This window comes from Capricornis sumatraensis, chromosome 19, assembly GCF_032405125.1.
Source record: "Capricornis sumatraensis isolate serow.1 chromosome 19, serow.2, whole genome shotgun sequence".
NCBI lineage: Eukaryota > Metazoa > Chordata > Mammalia > Artiodactyla > Bovidae > Capricornis > Capricornis sumatraensis.
Genome location: NC_091087.1, coordinates 50330542 through 50349778, shown reverse-complemented (window position 1 = coordinate 50349778; position 19237 = coordinate 50330542). Strand labels below are relative to the sequence as shown.

Below are 19237 nucleotides of genomic sequence, written 5' to 3'. Positions count from 1 at the left end.
CCACATTTATCACATTACTGCCTTAAAGGAAAAAAATAAATTCCACAATTGTTTTTTTTTCTTTTTCTGAAAACGTAAGACCGTGATCCTTTCTCTCATCCCAGACCAGGCTCTGAGAAGGAAACGGTCGTGTCTACAAAGCGACGGATTTTCATTTTTATATGCAGCACCCTCCTTCCCTGTTCTCCTGGGCAGTGCACTGTGGCCTATCTATCATTACTCTGGGTGTCACATAAAGAAATTCATTCTGTTAAAAGCCTGAGACTTTAGAGAACGGAGAATCATAAAGCTAAACCCTGTGGATAAAGCCTGTCTTCTGTGTGACCAATGACAGCAGTAGACATTTGGGAACCCACAAGAAGAGGTGGAACGTGGCAAAGAGTTTTTGACATACAAAGGTTCTTTAATAACTCTCTTATCTAAGTGGTTTTATCACTTAGGAAGGCAGAGGTTATCTGCTTTTTTTGGATTTGGGGTAAGTAAAAAGTTCGTATTCTGCATATGCCTATTACCAATTATGACTTTGACAGGTTATAAACATTATATTACAATATTATTATACTACAAACATTTGGTTTCATTCTTCCAATGAATGTGGTAATATACAGAACACTTAACCAATTATACATGAAGCTCTAAAGAGCAAACAGCTCAGAAATATTTATAATTATGGCTAGGAAACACATTTATTACAACAAATATGCATAAAGCTTTATTTTTTAAAAAAAAGAGTACTGTCATGCTAGATGCACTTAGCTTATCTGACCAAATTCCTCAAGGTCAAAACTTTAGAAGAGACTAGAGTTCCACCTCATAAAAGAAAATCATCAGGACTCCATAATTTCAAAAAGTTTTAAAAGCTTCAATTTTAAAAGTGACACATGGCAAAAAAAAATGGACACTGATATTGTACAAATCTGTAAAACAAAAACACAAATATTTTCACCTCTCTAGATCGTTAATTGGAGAAGGCGATGGCACCCCACTCCAGTACTCTTGCCTGGAAAATCCATGGACGGAGGAGCCTGGTGGGCTGCAGCCCATGAGGTCACTAGGAGTCGGACACGACTGAGCGATTTCACTTTCACTTTTCACTTTCATGTATTGGAGAAGGAAATGGCAAGCCACTCCAGTGTTCTTGCCTGGAGAATCCCAGGGATGGGGGAGCCTGGTGGGCTGCCGTCTCTGGGGTCGCACAGAGTTGGATACGACTGAAGCAACTTAGCAGCAGCAGCAGCAGCAGCAGCAGATCATTAATAGCTACAGCAATTTGCTATTCTGGCCAAATTGCTGAAGACTGTGACTAATAAAACTACCACCAAGAAACAATCACGTTTAGTTCTGTCTTGCTCTTCCCTTTAGTCACTTGGCATGGGAAGGCATTTAGTAAATACCAATAAATAACCAATTTAGCATAGAAGTTCAAAGAATGGGCTTTAGAAGAGTCAGACAGTTCTGGATTGAAAACCAAATTCTACCAAGTGTGGCCTTAGACACACAAAACTTAACTTCCATGTGCCTGTTTCCACATTTGCAAAGTCGGGATCCTAATACCAACCTCATATGTTGCTAGTAACATTGAGATACATGTACATACAATGGAATATCACACAATGTCAAAGTAAGTGAATTATAGCCACACTCTATGAGATGAATGAATCTTGGCATTATAATGTTAAGTGAAAAAGAAATCCTAAAAGATAACATACAGCATGATTACTTTTTAATGAAGTTAAAAGCAACTAAAATTAAAAATATTCCTTCCTACCAGAGGAAAGCAAGTAAATAGAGAATGTGGGATTCAGGATCATGCTATCTTAGGTAAGGTAGCAGGGGATGGAACAGGGCTGGGAAAAATACAAGATGAGCTATATATTACCATCAAGATCCTATCTGTTGTTTGGAGTAGGAAATATTATTTATTATTTTTAAAATAATAATAACTGTATTATTAGTTTGGGCTTCCCTGGTGGCTCAGATGGCAAAGTGTTGTTATTATCATTTATTATTTAGTTATTATTAATAACTATATTAACTATAATGTAATAATAACTATATTTTTAAAAAAATAGCCAAATAAGTGAAAGTGGGGCATAAAAGTAGTTTAATGAATAGTGATACTGAAAACATAAAAATGATTTTTCTTTGAAGAAAAAAATAAAACAGCAAAAAGTATCTCTAGTACGTCTAAAAGAAAACTTCTATGATGATTTTCAGGCACTAAAGTACACATGGTAAATAATGAATTAGGTGTAGTGAATATTCCCTAGCGGCCAGAAAGTATTAGTGAATGACTGGAACTCCTAGAAACTGTTTAATGATTTGGAAGCTGAGAGACATATCTCTGTCTCTCTTAATCTCTTTTAAATTTGTTACTAGGACCTAGCTGAAAATGACATTGATGACACTATAAAAACCTAAAGCATAAAGCTAACATCACCTGGCAGCATCAGTGAATCAATGCAGAACTGCTTATGCTTCCATTTATGATAATAGTGGATGTGAAAAAAAATGGCCTTCAGTTACCTATGTATGAGCCAAGTAGGTAGGTAGGCAGGTATATAAATAACTGTAATAACAAAGTTCCTGTTACTATTTCCAATTATTATGTAACATCTTTGGTCTTATTAAGAAATTTCATCCTTTATGAATGCATCTACAAAAAGTAGAAAGAATGATTTACACATATGAGCTCATAACTGTGTGAGATACATATTACCAGCATACCACTTCATAGATGAAGAAACTGAGGCACCAGGGGTCATACAAGAACTATGACCAAGGTCATAAAACTAACTGGGGCCACTAACCAGTTCACTAAAGCTGCAAAACAGGCATAACAGAAAGGAAATATGTTACACAACATCTAGCCTATTGATGACCAGGATGCTTTGCAAGGTACCTGTAAAGTTCAAATAACACAGAGAGAAATATCTGAAGACTCCATCTCCCTGAAATGGAGAGGGTTAGAGTTAAACAAGCGGAAGTCAAATAACAAATCTTTCGGATATTAGATGTTGGAGAGTGAAACCCATTTGCCTTGGCAAGAGACTTTTAACTTCAACTCAATGGCAGACAAGGAATTCAAGTAAAAAGCAATGTGTAGGTATGTGATACAGATGGTTCACTGAGAAATACAGTGCCGTTACCCTGGACGGGGGCCTCTTCTTGGGTTATGCAGGTGAGCAAGGGGAGCCTGCCTGTCTGGCAAGGGAAGGTGAGCTACATGTGACTACATTCTCTGATATGTACACTGCTAAAAGAGGGCAGGGCAGAAGGTATGCGATGAAGAAAACCTGGTCCTAGAAGGCTTTGAGAAGAACCACTTGCTAGGTGTCAGGAAGTTCTTTCCTTCTTGATTTTCCCCTTTCTCCTCTTTCAAACCTATCAAGCCAGCAAATTCAGCTTTGCAACCCAAAAGCCTTAGGCTGACACCAGCCAGTGCCCAAATAATCACTGAATTTATGGGAGGGCTCAAGTAGTACAGGCTAGTATGGCCGGTAAGAGCCAGCATTTGAATTTTAAGCTGCTTTTGAATAGATATTGTGTAAACCATGGGAACAAACAAGGGGAACACTTCGTGGACATACCACAAACATGCACACAGCTGTGTTGCTAAGGTTGACATTTTTCTATGGAGGAAAATGCCTCTAATGTAGGAACCTCTTTTACTTTATTTCTTCCTTCTGTAAGTAGCTAATTCTTTCATATGTAAAAATTATATTTCCTTTTGTTAGCATTAATACTCTTCAACTAAATCACATGCTTTTATCATATCAATTTATAGAAGTATTTTTAGCCACATTATTTATAGAACATGTAGGTCTGCCTTTCAAAGTCCTTGGTAGTCTTGAGTGTCTGCTGGTCTGCTTTTAATTTATCAAAGCCCTCCTTCAATAGGCACTGCACAAAACCCACAAACAGTAGAGATTTCCCCTACACAATGTGTATTTGATATGCTTAATGTTCATCTTTATAAACACACTGACGCTGGCATATAAGAAATGTGGAGGGTGTCTATAAATTCAAGGAAACATTTAAGTGCACAGTGATACATAGATACATCGGTATAATACTTTATGTACTTGATAAATATTTCATCCCTACCATAAAGAAAGCTTTTTATCAACTTTGATTGTTTTTTTATTACCTTAAAGTATTGCAGTTGTTTCTCAGCATTCATTGTTCCTTCCTTTTCTTGTCTCAGACAGGAATTGAAGATGAAAAGCTCTGTATCTCTCAGCCACCCTTTCAGTTCTTTGATCCTGACCTCCAGCTGCCTTACCAGGCTTCCGCTTTCAGGAGAGAGCAGGTCACGTGTACTCGACCCACTGTGGCCCGCCATTGTGTCCTGGATCTTCTCTCCTAGGGTTTTCTAATGCAGCAGATTAAAAACAAAAACACCAACAGAAAAAAAAGAAAAAACACTGATTAGCATAGGTACCAAATACATATCACAGTTTGGCTGGTGACAAGAGCCCACCTGGAAGGTGTCTGCTGCAGCCACCATGTCACGACTGACATTCAGTTCAGATGAGCTCATTGTTCCATTAAGAACTTGATTCTCAAGCCATGGATGTTGTTCTAACTATCACTAGAGGCTTAAGAAGACCTCATTCACTGATAATTTCCTCTAACAGAAAGGAGCTCTGACCCAAAAGTTCACCATGGTCACTGATAAAAATTCATTTGAATTCTCATGACAGGAGTTTACAGTAAAAATTCTCTGCCTAAAAATTTCAGGAGATAGAAGTTTGAGTTTAATCAATATGTTAAAGAGGCCAAGAGAAGATTGCACAAAAGAGAATGAAATTTCTTTTTTTGTTGTTTTGTGAAGTACAATTCCCCAAACCTTATGATTCAAGGCTTTTAAGAAGGGGCGGCACCTCCTTGGTGCTAGATTTTACCTGCCCTGGAAATCATTCAACCTTTCAATTCTTCCCACTTCACATTTGTGGATGCTCGATTCTCTAAAATAAGTGTTAAAATGAGTCCCAATCCACCATGCTAGAACTCTGCTTAGATGAACCACTATGGCTTGGAGTATAGTCAGAGAAGGCTTTTTTGCTTTTTTTTTTTTTTTGGTGAAAAACAATCTGTTTGGAGCATCAAAAGGAGTTAATCTATAAGGATGAATTAAACCTACAAATATCAGCTTTAAAACACAAATAAAATGAAGTCAACCAACATTTATCTACTGTGTAGTATTCTGTAAATAGTATCTTCAGGAGATCGTAACAGAAAAATAGCCTTTCCTGGCAACACCCTTGTATTTTCATGGTGCAAATATTGATAATTTGAAGACCCTCAGTGGAATCCAGATTTAGCTATTGTTTTTATGCTGTAACAAAAGTAGCAGCAGGAGGTGAAATCAATGCCCTTGGAGGGTAGGGTCACAAAAAAGAATTTATTGCCACTTTTTTGTTCTGGAACAGTTTGCAATCATAAATTCTTCATAAACAGAATACTTCAGAGAATGGTCCGTCTTCATAAATATACGACAGAGGACATCAATTTCATTTAATTCACAATTTGTGTCAGCACAGCAGATGCCAATGCCTGCCTTGATAGGGTTGTTTAATATGCAATTGAGACAGAGTAATATGCAGCACAGGGGACAAAATTTCACAGATTAAACTGTACGCACCACTGACATTTCATTCTAATGTATTTCCACTCCACACTGTTCACCTTAGATGAAAGTAATATTAAAAACCATATCCCTCTATTTTACCATTGTTAGAAGTTAAAATCCTTGTCTTTAAATTTTTTTCATGCCAATTAAAATGTAATCATGCCAATTAAAGCAGAATGCCTGGTGGTGGTAGTGTGGCACAGGTTTTGTTAAAATTTTCCTTCCACCCTTCTCTCCCCGGAAATCATAACAACACTCAGCATATTGCATTCAAATGATATTTTTGTCAAAATGGCAACCATTTTAAAGGTATTTGGCTCATAAAGGATAGTGAAACATTCTCGTTCTTTTTTAAATATTATCTTGATTTAAAGTTTTTGTTTAGGGAACTATATATATGACATACTTCAAACAATTTTCCAAAAAGATTATTATTAATCATTTACCAAGTTAGAAACAGATATGTGAAAATGTAGCACAGACAAACCATCACTTTATCTACTGAGCAAATAAAGTTGCTGCTCTCATCTATTTAGTAAACAGTCTTTAAAATGTCAGACACTAACCACATTTCTCCTAAATGGGATCAATGAATTCTATAGAATTTAGTAGGTTCGGATCTAAATCACCATATAATAAAATGAAAGCCATTAATAATAATTGAAAAGTAATGTAACAATAAGTCAGAATAAAAACTTCTAATGTTTTAAGTTACTTTGTACAACTGCAGAGTGTGGTGAATTTAGATGAGAAAGCAAGGATTTCTACTTGCAGTTTTTTAATCACCTAGATTAAGCATGGCATAAACTGAACATGGCATTCCTCCAAGTCATCAAGGTACATGGAGAGCTTTTATTCAAAATATTTTTGGAGTATTATTCCTTTAAAAAAAAAAGTCAGGAAAGGGAAGGCATGCAAAATCATGCTCCATAACTGACACCACCCATACTTAGCTGTTAGAATTAATCATTTAAGTAATTGACAAATTTAGCTTACCCTTGATTTGAAGTGAAGGCAATTTAAGAGAGAAGTTGATGAAAAAATCGAGTCTAACCTCTCTCTCTCAGCTATCTTCCAACAAAAGGACAGAACTGTCCCCTGCACGGTGCCATCCTGGTCTCTGGGTAACAGAATCTCTATATTGCCTTTTTGCCAGATTCTTGCATCTCAGTGCTTGGCTGAGACCCAGCCCATCATGGCGTGAAATGAATTACATGAAACTTTTTTTTTTTTGGCCTTTGTTAAAAGTGAGCTGGAAATTGAGGCACAAAACAGAGGCCAGTGTAATTCTACCATTCAGATTTGGGTCAAATTTGCATCTTTGTTTTGGTGGCTTTAGTGTGACTTGAAAGCTGTGGTGGCAACCCCACTTTTCATCTGAAGGCTACAGTAAATAGTTAAACAGTGATGTCTCCAACATGTACCTTTGGAATAAATTCTATTAACAGTCATTCAAGCATGACAGTCAGTGTATATCAGATACACTGTATTATAGTTGACTTGGTGCCTACCCATAATACATGGCATATTTTACTTACTTTTTTATGTATTAAAGAAGCCAAATTATTAAAAATCTGAAAGGAGACAAGCTCAGAGTAAAAAAAAAAAATCAACAGAAGAGGAAAAGCAGTGTTTTTCCCCCATAATAGCATGAATAGCTTGTTTGAAATGTAGGTAGTGAATTGAAAAAGAGAGATATTTGTGCCTCAAATTAGAAATCAGACAGATAGAGTACTTCACTACACAAAAAATGTACACATAACCTACAAACAGTAATAAAAATGCAAATACCCCAAGCAGTTCCCATTTTTCATTAATTGAATCCACTTTTTCAAGGAGATCATTTGGTAGTAAAACGCCACCTTTCTTCAAAGCTTCAACCTTACTAAGCAGCTCCGTCTTTTTCAGGTCCCTGATGGACATTTCCACACTGTAACGCTAAAACGGGAAGAGAAAAAAGATTTCATTAGGGAAAGAGGTGTTCTTAGAAAATCTTTGAGCACAGAGTTAGTGAGGCTCACAGGTGTTAAAAGTTTTTTTCCCAATATAATTTATGGTAAAGCTAAACTAAGAACATTGAGTTTTTGAGAAAAATGCTGATAATGGTTTTATATATATATATATAATGGTTTTATATATATTCACACACAAACATCCAAGGTATTCTATTTAGTTGAATAAGCTTTATGCCTTTCTAAAGTTTGTATACATATTTGATCTTTATCTTGAAATATTCCAAATGAAAATACCTGGTCTACGGGGATTTAATATTACAATTAGTCTTGGTCAATATTTGCTCTGGAGTATTGCCCATCAGTCATTTCTGCCCTCTAAGGGACCAGTCTCAGAGTGGTACAAATAAATTGATCTCTAAAAATTGTGCAATTTTTTCCTTTTCCTATAAGTCCTCTGAATTCTTAATTTTTTTTTCATTTACTTTTTTACTTGTGTAGGTTTGGAGAAGAGGTATATATAGAGAGAGGGAAAAAACACCTCTTTAAGAATGGTTACAAATCTATGCTTCCTTATTGATTACTATAAAATGTCCCCAAACATCACAATCAATTACATAACTCTCATCCCCTGATATACATGGTTTTCTAACAAACTGTCAAGTGAGTGTCTCCTAAAAGATGTTTTGCAAGCAATAATGTAAGTGCTATTTAATGTGACAGTTACTAGGGGGATTCTCTTCAAATAACTCTATCTTCATAGTTAGAAAGTCCTATATTATGGACAACTATAAATGACTGTGGATGTATTTTTTAAATGTGCACATAAAAACACTGCTGAACAGAAAAAAACTAGATTCTGGTTAAAGTATTAAACCTATTTTACCACTTTAGCACATTTCCAAATGTATACTGACAATCCCTAAACTTCTTTCTTCAAGGCGTGAAACTAAGGTTACCAAGGTCCATTGTCCTAACTGAGCTAAAATGAGCACCTTATCAGATCTAGTAAGAAAAGCTTTTGTCTGGCAAGGTAGGAAATCAGCAAGTTCAAAACCTCCCCAAGCACTTGGGTGATTTTATTCACCTGAGAACATGATATTTCATAAGATCCCCAACTAAAATACAATTAGAAGCAGCTTAAAGGAAAAGAAGGTATAAAATCCTTGTTTTAGTTAACAGGCCCTCAGCATTTTCCTGCATATGTTTGCATACTTTTAGCTTCATATTTTAATCTTTCATTTACACTAAACATGCACATCATTTGTATTATGTAAACTTCTCCAAATGTTAGTCATTTGTGGATCACAGAACAAAATGTTTTAAATGAGGTGATTTAAAGCATTTCATAGTATTAATGAATGTTGATCAGGGAGTCAGAGTATCCAAAATTACATGAATATGTATAATGAAAAGAATCAAGGGTTGCTTTAGAGTTCTTTCAGAATTTGGCCTGTGAAACATGGGAGTTCTGAATTCATTTTCTAATGGCAGGCAATTACCATGACCACATTACTACAACAGTTATAAAACACACTGTCTGCTCAAGTCCTTTGGACTCAACACTCACAAGCATTCTGGAAACCTAACTGTTTATTTATCAGAGCAATGATTGGAGGAAAGGGCAATCTGCTTTATGCAATCTGATGCCCCACTAAAGGTGATATTGCTGACAAAGGTTTACATAATTAATTTGGTAAGACTTCTTTGACATCATACTAGAGGAACGAGTATTTCAAGCAAGCAGAAGAATTCTATTCACATCTTTCACTTATGCCACGTGCATTAATTGACAGAAGGAGTTCTCCACCTGGGCTACCCAGGAGAAGCCTCGACCAGTTATCACTTTCACTTGTAACATGCTCACCCTCTCTCTTTACCCCAACTTTGAACAGCAACTACACAGCAGATCAGTCATGAAAGGCAACAGCTTAGATGTGTCCTACAAAAAACACAGTCTTGTAATAAGAAATATATAAAAAGCAATTAATGTACTTTTAGATATAATAAATTAATTTTCTCTGTGAAATCTAGCACTGGTAGTCACTGCAACAGCTATTATAAAAAGTTACTACGTTAAAAAAAAATTGTCTTCAGGTATGCTCTTTGTCAGCACATAACCTACTGTATAAACAGATTGATGAGAGAGAGGATTGACAGACAATGCCTTCAAACTATAAATGCTAAGAGAATCCAGCTAATTGTTAGGTAAGTATTGGTATGTGCACAAGAGGTAACAGAATGTCACATAATTTAAGGTGAAAATGTTTATTTTAATTTTTGAAGCACTCTGAAGGTTGAATCTGACACAATTTAAGGCCTCAAGCTGTATATGTTATCATGCCAGAGGGTTATATTTTTGTTGATGGGAGTATGTTTTTGCTTTTCTCCCTTCAACATTCTCAGCAGCATTAGACAGGGACAACCAACTGCCAGCTCCATCTAGTTCTTGGTCATTCTATCAAGTAGGGCTACTTTAGTCTGTGGTCAGAAAATAATTTAATCTTCATATTCATTCTGTCCACAGCAGTAAGTGAGCAGAGGCTGCCCAGCTGTGTCCTGTAGTCTAGGGACGTTATGATACAGACTACTCTTCCAATAGTCAAAAATGAGATTAACAAGTTAAAGTCAGATGGCTTTTCTTGAGTGCTAAGGTAAATAAGCATCCAGTATTTAATTTCCCCACAGCACCTGCTGTGGGCCTCTCTGTCTAGTCAAAAATAAAATATACTCTATTGAAAGGGCATATTTACATTATTAAGTGTATTTGCTTGGCCAATTCAATTTTGACTAATGAAGCCTCCTAATAGATCTGTGAATGACCTAAATTAAAGACACAGGCCACTCCTATCCTAAATGCCACTCTTGTGTGTGTATAGAGATATATAAAGAAAACTTTAAAACAGTTAAATATAACCACAAACACTAGCTTATTTTAAAAACTAAGAATTAAAGAAGTTTTTAGAAAATTCTTATTCAGTGCTTACTTTTTAAAAGCACAAATACTAAAATTGAATTATAAAATGAAGTTAGCCAAAACAGGATTTCTGAAGTAAATATAATTAGAAATGCATGAAGACTTGATTGAGACAACTTTTTTGACAGTTATGCTAAAGGCTTTTTTCCCTCCTAAAACCTTCCCCCCCTCCTTTTTTTTTTTTTTGTTAAAAATCACACCGAAAATTCTGCCCAAATGGAGACTGGAACAATGCCTTGAAACAGTGTTAATTGTCACCATGGAAACCAGAAGAATAAGCCATTTTGAAACTGGTATAGAAGGCACACATTGAGCAACTCAAGCATTTTTCTGCCTCCCTCAATGTTAAAGAACAAGATGCCTTGTCACTGTGAGGTCAGAGAAAGAAAGCATCATGAAAGGGATGTCGATGCTCACTGTCTAGTAAATAAAAAAATAAAAAATAAACTACATACAGCTAATGCTACAAGACTCTACCCAGTGAATCTTTTTGAAATAGAAAGATCATCAAAAGATGGCCAGGACTGGGGGATGGATTCCACCTAAGCAAAACTTCAGGGCTATATTATGTGAACCTTGCCCTCAAAGCTCCCTGGGAATTCTGCTGTTGTAATAAAACTTCAGAAGAGGAAAGAAAAAAGGCAGCATGATGGAATTCAAAATAATGCTCTAAAAGCACACAGAGAGATTAAGACATCCATTGTAAGACTTTTGTATGGTGCTTCTGTTGGTTATGCTGAAAAGAGACCAGACATTGCTGAGAGGAGAGTGAAGTTTTGGCTATGAGAAACACAAGAATTAAACCAAAGAATTTTCTTGATTATTAGAATAGGGCTGTCAGATTCTGTGTCTCCAGGGTTTGCATATTTACATCTTATACCGTATTTTAACTAGGCTTCATGTGATTTTATATGAGGAAGAGTAAAAGCAAGGATAAAATGATCTAGTTATTAGAATAACAGTATGATTATCTTCCCCAGTGCAAAGTAATACCATAAATACCTGCATATCCAGCATATATGCCTTTTCCATAAAGACATGACAGACAAAGAAAATACACTGAGAAAAGAAAATATACCGTAGTCTATCAACAAGAAAGCTTATGCTAGGAACACACCAAAACACCAAACCACTGGCAAAATTATTTATGAAAATATGCAGTTTTGCACAAAAGTGCAGGGATGTGTCCATCTATGACTCCCATATTGTGTTTTCGGGCTAGTGTTTACCCTCCTCATGTGAGGCTTCATGGTGGCCCCTCAGCAAGTCCATGCCTAATGCCATTCAGTGGTGAACAAAGAGTCTTTTTATATGAAAGTCCAGGGTCCACAGCTCAGCTGTACATGCCGAGTGCAGGAATCTGCTAAAGGCCAGTGTCCCCTCTGCAGCAGTACTTATGCTGCCCCCTTTTTCAGAACACCAGCATCCAGCATCTCAGGATGCATGTGATGTTTCACATGGAGCCACTATCACCAGCACTTAGCGAAGATCTTCAAAACTGAAGAAGAGAGTTCAAGCCCAAGACAAATAATGGTCTTTATTTCTTGCAAACTCCTTGTATTTTACCATTAGCAATTTATGGCGAATAATTGCACAGAGAAATTATAAAGACTCCTACAATTGTCCTTGTAAATTAATAATAGGCTTTCTTGATTGGGATAAATCTGCTGCTGAGCCTTTGGAAAAATTAAAAAGTGCAATGTCATTTAAAATTGCCAGAACTCGCACAGCAAATTACATCTGAGGTTAAGAATTGAGTTTTCCCCCCTCTTCTAGCTTATTCCATTTGCATGATCTGGAAATCACATTACATTGGCCATGTATTGTTAATTGGACATAGATTGCATTATCTTTAATATAAATCAAACTACAAATATTAAAATGAATTGCAAATTCCCTAATAGAAGATCATAAAACAATCTTTTTTAAAGTATCTCCCATTAATAATTTAATTCCAATTATATCACTCAGAAAACTTAAGTAGGAAACCTGGCAACTTATTTCTCGAATCATTCCTTTTACATAACAAATACCTAAGCTTTTTCTAATAAATACTCAGAGCAAAATTCCCTGTGAGAGAGCAAAAATAAAACCACTATAACTGAAAACTTTTCAGTGCTGATTTTAAGTAAAATACTGCATAAGAATACCAAGTCTGTCTCTCCTGTCCCTTCCCTAAGGATGAGAGAAAAAAGTCTCCTACAAAAAAGATTTACTAAGTTTAACAACTACTGTAATCATACTCTGAAAATTTATTATTCTTCTATTTATTTCTTAAAAGGTTCTCTAGCCCCTTAGCTTTTTCTATAAACTTGATATCTTTCTGAAGCCTTTGCATGGCCTTTAATGAGTTTATATTAAATATTTAATACTGTTTAGGGCATATCCACTACTACCAAAAACAGTTATATTCCCAGCAGTCCCACTGTTTCAGGCAGAGGACTTGATTGATCCTCCTAGCCTGAATTGAGTAGAATGAAAAGAAGCAGTTGGAAAATAGCTGCAATCATTTAATGCAGATGACCTCTGACAGCCTCGCAGCTCTTCTATCTGAACAGAAATTTGCATGGGGTCTCTGTGCAGAGGAACAATGTAACCTAAATGGTAGACAATCTTTATTCTAATGAAGTGGGTGTCAAGGTCAATGTAAAACTGCAATGATAAATGGTGCACCACTAGGCAAGAGAAGTTGCATAGGCATTGTAGTGCTTTCACATTAATTGAAGACTGAAATGCACTGCGTGAAAAGCACAAGCCTCTCTTTTCACCATAATGTGTTAATGCGCCAATGCCAAAATGATTTCTTCAAGATGTTTGCCTGCTGACATGTATCTTATTGCAAAAATAATGTAAATATGAAATTATGACATAAAATGGACATTTTTAGAATTTAGGCTTTTCCCTGATTATAACTATAAAATTCTAAATATTAATAAAAGTCCCCAAACAACATCCTGACACCTAATGTAATTCCTTTGATTCCCCTTCCTTTTCTTTTTCTATTTAGACCTGTCCTTAATTAGCTTCAACCAGCAACATTTTATGGTTCAACCAGAACCTGTCGATGCGTACTTTCATACTGAGCTAAGTTTAAAACAGGACTTAGGAGAGGAGAATCATTCAAATACATATTTCCCCCTCTCACTTCTAAGTTTTCTGCTTCGTCTGCAGTTAAGATCTTCAGGTGTTGTTTGTCCTGAATAAAAATGTAATAAAAGCCCACGGTTTGCAAAAGAAAATAACTATTTTCTAGTGTGAGAACTAGAGGACTATAATCTGGTTGTTGGACATTGCCAAAATGACGATACAGCAATAATTACACCATTTCTTCAGTTGACTAGCAATTTTGTGGCAGTCAATATTTTTCTTTATATGAAAATAAGAACAGTAGGCTGCTTTTAAGAAATCCTGATCTATTTAAGCCCGTGAAGGGGACATTGTTTGCTAATACACTCATTAGCAACCAAGCATTTTCAGTTCATCAATTAAACAGGAAATGGAGTTGCACCATTAGTTACAATTTGCTAAAATACTGATAAGAGCATATTGCTAACCATTTGAGAAACATTTCCAGGCTCAACCCGTAATTTGTTATAAACTGGATGCATTTTTATGGTTGACAGTTTTTTCTGATTCTGGTAGACCCTGTGAAATGTCAGCTACATTTCACAACACTAAGCTTCCTGCTGCAAATAGATCTTAATAATGAAATTATAGTTATACTAGTTAAGAATGGTCTATAGGTCTTTCAGTCTGTCGTCTTGGTGAGTAGAAGGCTTCCGGTCTGATTTACTATAAAATAAATGATATTGCTAGTTTGTAAGTCTGATGTAAAAACAGTCTCAAATAGAAATCAACATTCCTGAAACGGTAATTCAGGGGGAAAAAAATCTTAACATGAAGGAGGATAGTGAAAAAGGAAAAAAGTTACTGATGAAACCGTTTAAAAAACTGTACAGCTTCATCTGTGTGTGATTTGTCAGGTCTGAAGCTTTGACGTGCCCAAGGGGCAGACCCCAGCGGGGAGTAGGCTGCCGAGCTAAATAGCTGTGAAAGAAGTCTTAATGTAGGATGGAATTCAAACTAACCTTGACATGACCTCGGGAAAAATATGCAAAAAGTAAAATGAATGCACTCTGCAAGATACATCCTAATTTTGTGGTGGAGCTGGTTAGTTTTACAAACATAACTGAGACTTTAAAAGAAAAATAGAGAGCTAGTAAAAGGGGAAAACTTTGGAATTCGGGCAAAAAAAAAAAAAAAAAGTAAGCAGGCATGATGTGCTACAGTGAAGGCATGTGAACCATTTGGAAAGAATCCAAATAAAAACCCACAGTGAACAATATTGTTGTCAGCCTGTCTATTCAGGAAAATTGTTTTTTTTTAGGTTGAATATAAATGACACAAAGCCAAGATTACATCATTGCATTACAAAGTCTGTTGTGGCTTTTAGTTGAACAAGCCCCATGGATCTATTGGTTTAGGACAGTAATTCAGTAAGGAGGTTTTAATGTGTTATTTTTCCCCCAGTGTCAATAAAAAATAGAAGAATTTAAGAAAGAAAAATCATAAGTGCTCTTTAGTCACTTACTTGGTTTTGATCTGTATTTATAAGCCAAACTCAAATATTAGTTGATGCACTGTGTCTTGATTTGACTTTATTATAAATTTTGCCTGTTTTGGAATGTTTGGCTTAAGGAGGAAGGCATTTTTTCTAGCTCCTCAGCTAAGAACTGGCTAACTCATTGGATATATGGAAATTTTAATTGAGTGTCAACTTGTGTAGAAATTCAATCCTATTACCTTCTCAATGTAATTTTGTAGCACTACCAGTTATTTACTACACTACTAACCAGATTTTAAACATAATTAAATTGCTAAGAACATACACCCCAAATCTAATGACTTAAATCCCTACAGTAAGGATGTGAATTCCTGGATCAAGTATATACGCTTCTATTAGATTTTTATAAGCATAAAGCGAGCAGGAGGATGCAATCATTTAGAAGTACAGAAGTACAAGGAATTTTGCTAAGAACCTGTTGAGCATTTCTTTGTAAAGATCACTATTTAATGGATATGTCATGCCATGGGGTCATTTTTTGGTTAGTCTTATTTTTATTAGTGAACATATATAATAACATTTGTATATGGCATGTTGATTAGATTGCCAAATTATACTAATCCCATTGGTCAATAAAGAATAATAAATATTTTAACTCTGATATCATAAACTCAAGCACCTACAGGTAGTAGTAAACTGGCTTCCTAGTGGAATGATTTCCCTGCTGTAAATACTCCCATCATGGTAGATTCCAACTACCAATTGTTGCTACTGCTGGCAAGATTCCTTAATATTTAACAATCAGCTCTCACAAGTCAGAACTAACCAGATCCAGCACCCCACTTCCTGGCTCTAATGTAAAGAATGTGAGTATAGATAAGTCATCTTCTATCTTTCATACTCTATTGCTAGGGTCACAGAAAAGAAGAACTATTTTCTATAATAAAAGAAAAGGCATAAATGTGATAATTACTAACATTTAGTTCCAGTCAAGGGGAAACAAGAGGAAGTGGTGTGGATTTTATGGAGGATAGAAGAGCACAGGTTTCTCTACTCAGTTCTGTTCCTATGTGAGATATGGCTTCAATATGGCTTCTGTCTGGTCAGGTACTCATCTGAAGAGAAGATAGAATATATAGTTTTATATGAAAATTATCATTTTTATATGTTGAATTAAACTTTTTAACATTGTCCAGGCCAATCTACATCTCTAGTTGGATCTGAATTTGCAAGCAAGTACTTCTAAATGTCTCTTTTAGATGAGATATCTGAACTTGCAAGCAAGTACTTCTAAATGTCTCTTTTAGATGAGATATTAGACCCAAAGTAAACGTAACATGCTGGCATTATAGATGAAATCTAAGAAGGAGATAGGGCAAGTATTAAGCCAGACAGAATTAGTCAATAACCATCCCTTCCTCCCACCAAAAAAATAAAAATATAGAAAGTGCACAAAGAATGGAGGTGACTAGGCTTCAATTGTCTTCAGGTTCAAGGAGTCAACAGACAGAGTGGAAGGAATGTACAAAGAATGAAATATGATTTGAGGGGTCAAACACAGGGTCAAAAAAAAAAAAAAGGTAGCAGATAGATTAGTTTAACTGTGGTTTTACTAGGCCCAAACCTGCAGTCCTTGTTCTCACTGGATTCCATGTTCCAAGAGGGACCTAAGCAATGTATTAAATATCTAAAGAAGAGCACTTAAGGAAGTTCCGGAAAAGAAGCAACACTCCTCCAGGGAGCAAGCTGTTGAAGAAGCTGGAGATATTCAGCCGAGAGATAAATAAGAGTTGAAGACGACAGAAGAAAGGGAAGAACATGTTAGCAGGTGTGGAATAGTAAGAGTACTAAACAGAAAACATTAGTTGCATCTGACCTCAGAGGTCAGGCCTGAAATCAAAGACTGAAGCACAAGAACTAAAGCTTGGGCGATAGTGAGTTCTCACTTACCAGAGTTATTCAAGCAGAGACCAGAAGACTACCTGGTTGGGATATTTCATTGGATAATGAAGCATTGGTTGAGGATTGGCCTAGAAGAAAGTCTAAAATTCCTCTCTATTTTAGAAAGTTGAGCTTTGGGGGCCCACATTCACCAGATTAGCCATAACGATCACATTATTATGTGTAGAAGTGCCAAGACTGAAAAATACCAAGTTAAGGAGCAAGCTGTCACTTGCCAGAAAGAGACTCAGATATAAGATCCTGATGCAGAGAATCCCAGGAAAACAGTGGGGCAAAGATACAACTACATAAAACATAAGCTATATAATCTAAACTCAAAAATCGAGGACAAAAAGAAAAGGCAAAATTGGCTGAAAATCCTCAAATAGTCTTCCTACTTTAAAGGCATATTTGGTGAATTCCTCAATTTAAGGAAACCTTTCGGATCCCTTTTTTTTTTTTTTTTTTTTTTTACTAAATATTTTATAGGAATATTGAGTTTATAGGAAACTTCTATTATCCAATTTATGCAGTTAGGTCCGTATTTCAACAAGTCCTTCCTGTAGATTTTTTTAAAAAACACAAACTTCACAAATGTCACTCTCAAAAATTTCCTTCCATTGATATATATCAGAACTTTCCTAACAGATATCTAAGAAATGTGTTACATACAACCCATGCTGCCAGCGGCATGGGCATAATGGCAATTTCTCCTCCATGCTATGAAACTTCATGGTTGTGCTGTATTATGTCGAAAATCTGCACATCTCAATGGATTTTCTGTGCATTCCAATGCACTTCTGTGATGATGTGGATCATTGCCATAATACATCATGACTGTTCTAATTACGGTTTCATTATGATATACCCTATCAGGGCTGTCGTAATGTCATGTCAGCACATAGTAAGAATAGTTATGCAATTATGTAATATCTGTTAGAGTATGCAGTGTAAGATGGAAAAAAGAAAAGACATGAAGAGCAGCAATTAATGTAATGAAACTCAGTTTTCTCCTTTAAAAAAGTTTCCAATTTAAAAGTACTTCCTTTGTTTCTCATCTCCCAACCTAAACAAACGCCTTCAAATACATCTGTTTTTGTTTAATTGGATACTGCTATATAGTTTAATGGACTTGTTTTTTAATAAAGCAAAATAAGAAGAGGGAAGTCCTTGACTTCAAGCTGTTCTCTGTATGTCACAAAAGAGTATGATTCACCTAATGTATGCGACAAGAAGTCCAGTAAAAATTTAGGCACTGAGGTTTACTATTATGCAAACTTCAATGTCACATTCTTTTGTTTCTCTTCATCTCTTGTGTGGACATAGAATTTCTTGCCTTACCTCCTAAACCTCAACTGATCAGCTCTGTCTTAAAAAACAAACTATGATAATGAAATGAGATAAAATATTAACATCCATATTTACCTCTCTAAATTATGACCATATATTCACCTGCCTTTAGTTTGGTAGCCAAAATACATCCAAATATCTACAAAAATAGAAATCTTGTCATTTGTCTTATAAATTTGAAGAATGAACTCTCAACAAGGGCATGACTTTTTTGGTCAACCATGGAGTACCTTGAATATTTGAGGCCTTCAGAAAGCCCTGAGTCAATGAATAGTTTTTCAAACTAAGTGATACCTGAACTGCTTTTTGTTGTTTTAATATACAATCATGGGAGAATTTATATATCAAAGCTATGCCATATCTTTATAGCTGAATTACAGGCCTGTTCAATGCATTCATAATAGAAATGCTGACGAAGCCTAAACCATGGATGTGTACGGTTGTGCAGCAGCAGTCATTTCAAATATAGATATATTTTTAGCATTAGGAGCGACCAAGTTTGTTTAAATATGGACTTTTTTTTTTTACAATTGCAAGTAATGTTAATAGCACACTGTAAATGTTAAGGCTAAGTGTGCAATGTCAAAATAGATTGAATCTCTCTGAAAATTGGAAATTCAGGCTTTTCAAATGTAATCCAGATGTTTGGCTTTTATTCAGATTTCAAGAAAGAGGGAACTAATATGATATAAAATTCATACATGCATATTTCATTAGTGCCTTTTGTATTGCTGAATTAAACATTCTGAAACGTGCTTTTCCCAAATCACATAGAGTCTTAAACCAAGGCAGTTGCCAAGATGTTGCTCACCTCAAAA

General features: G+C 35.6%; 1 protein-coding gene across 1 annotated transcript in view; it reads right to left on the bottom strand.

Annotated features, from left to right (window-relative positions):
- AKAP6 (A-kinase anchoring protein 6) overlaps positions 1–19237 on the bottom strand; it is a 385542-nt gene that overhangs the window by 68822 nt on the left and 297483 nt on the right. The window contains exons 9-10 of the mRNA XM_068991494.1: positions 7427–7573; positions 4151–4375 (exon numbers count right to left, since the gene is read on the bottom strand). Coding sequence (XP_068847595.1) covers positions 4151–4375; positions 7427–7573 — 372 coding nt within the window. The remainder of the gene's footprint in view (positions 1–4150; positions 4376–7426; positions 7574–19237) is intronic.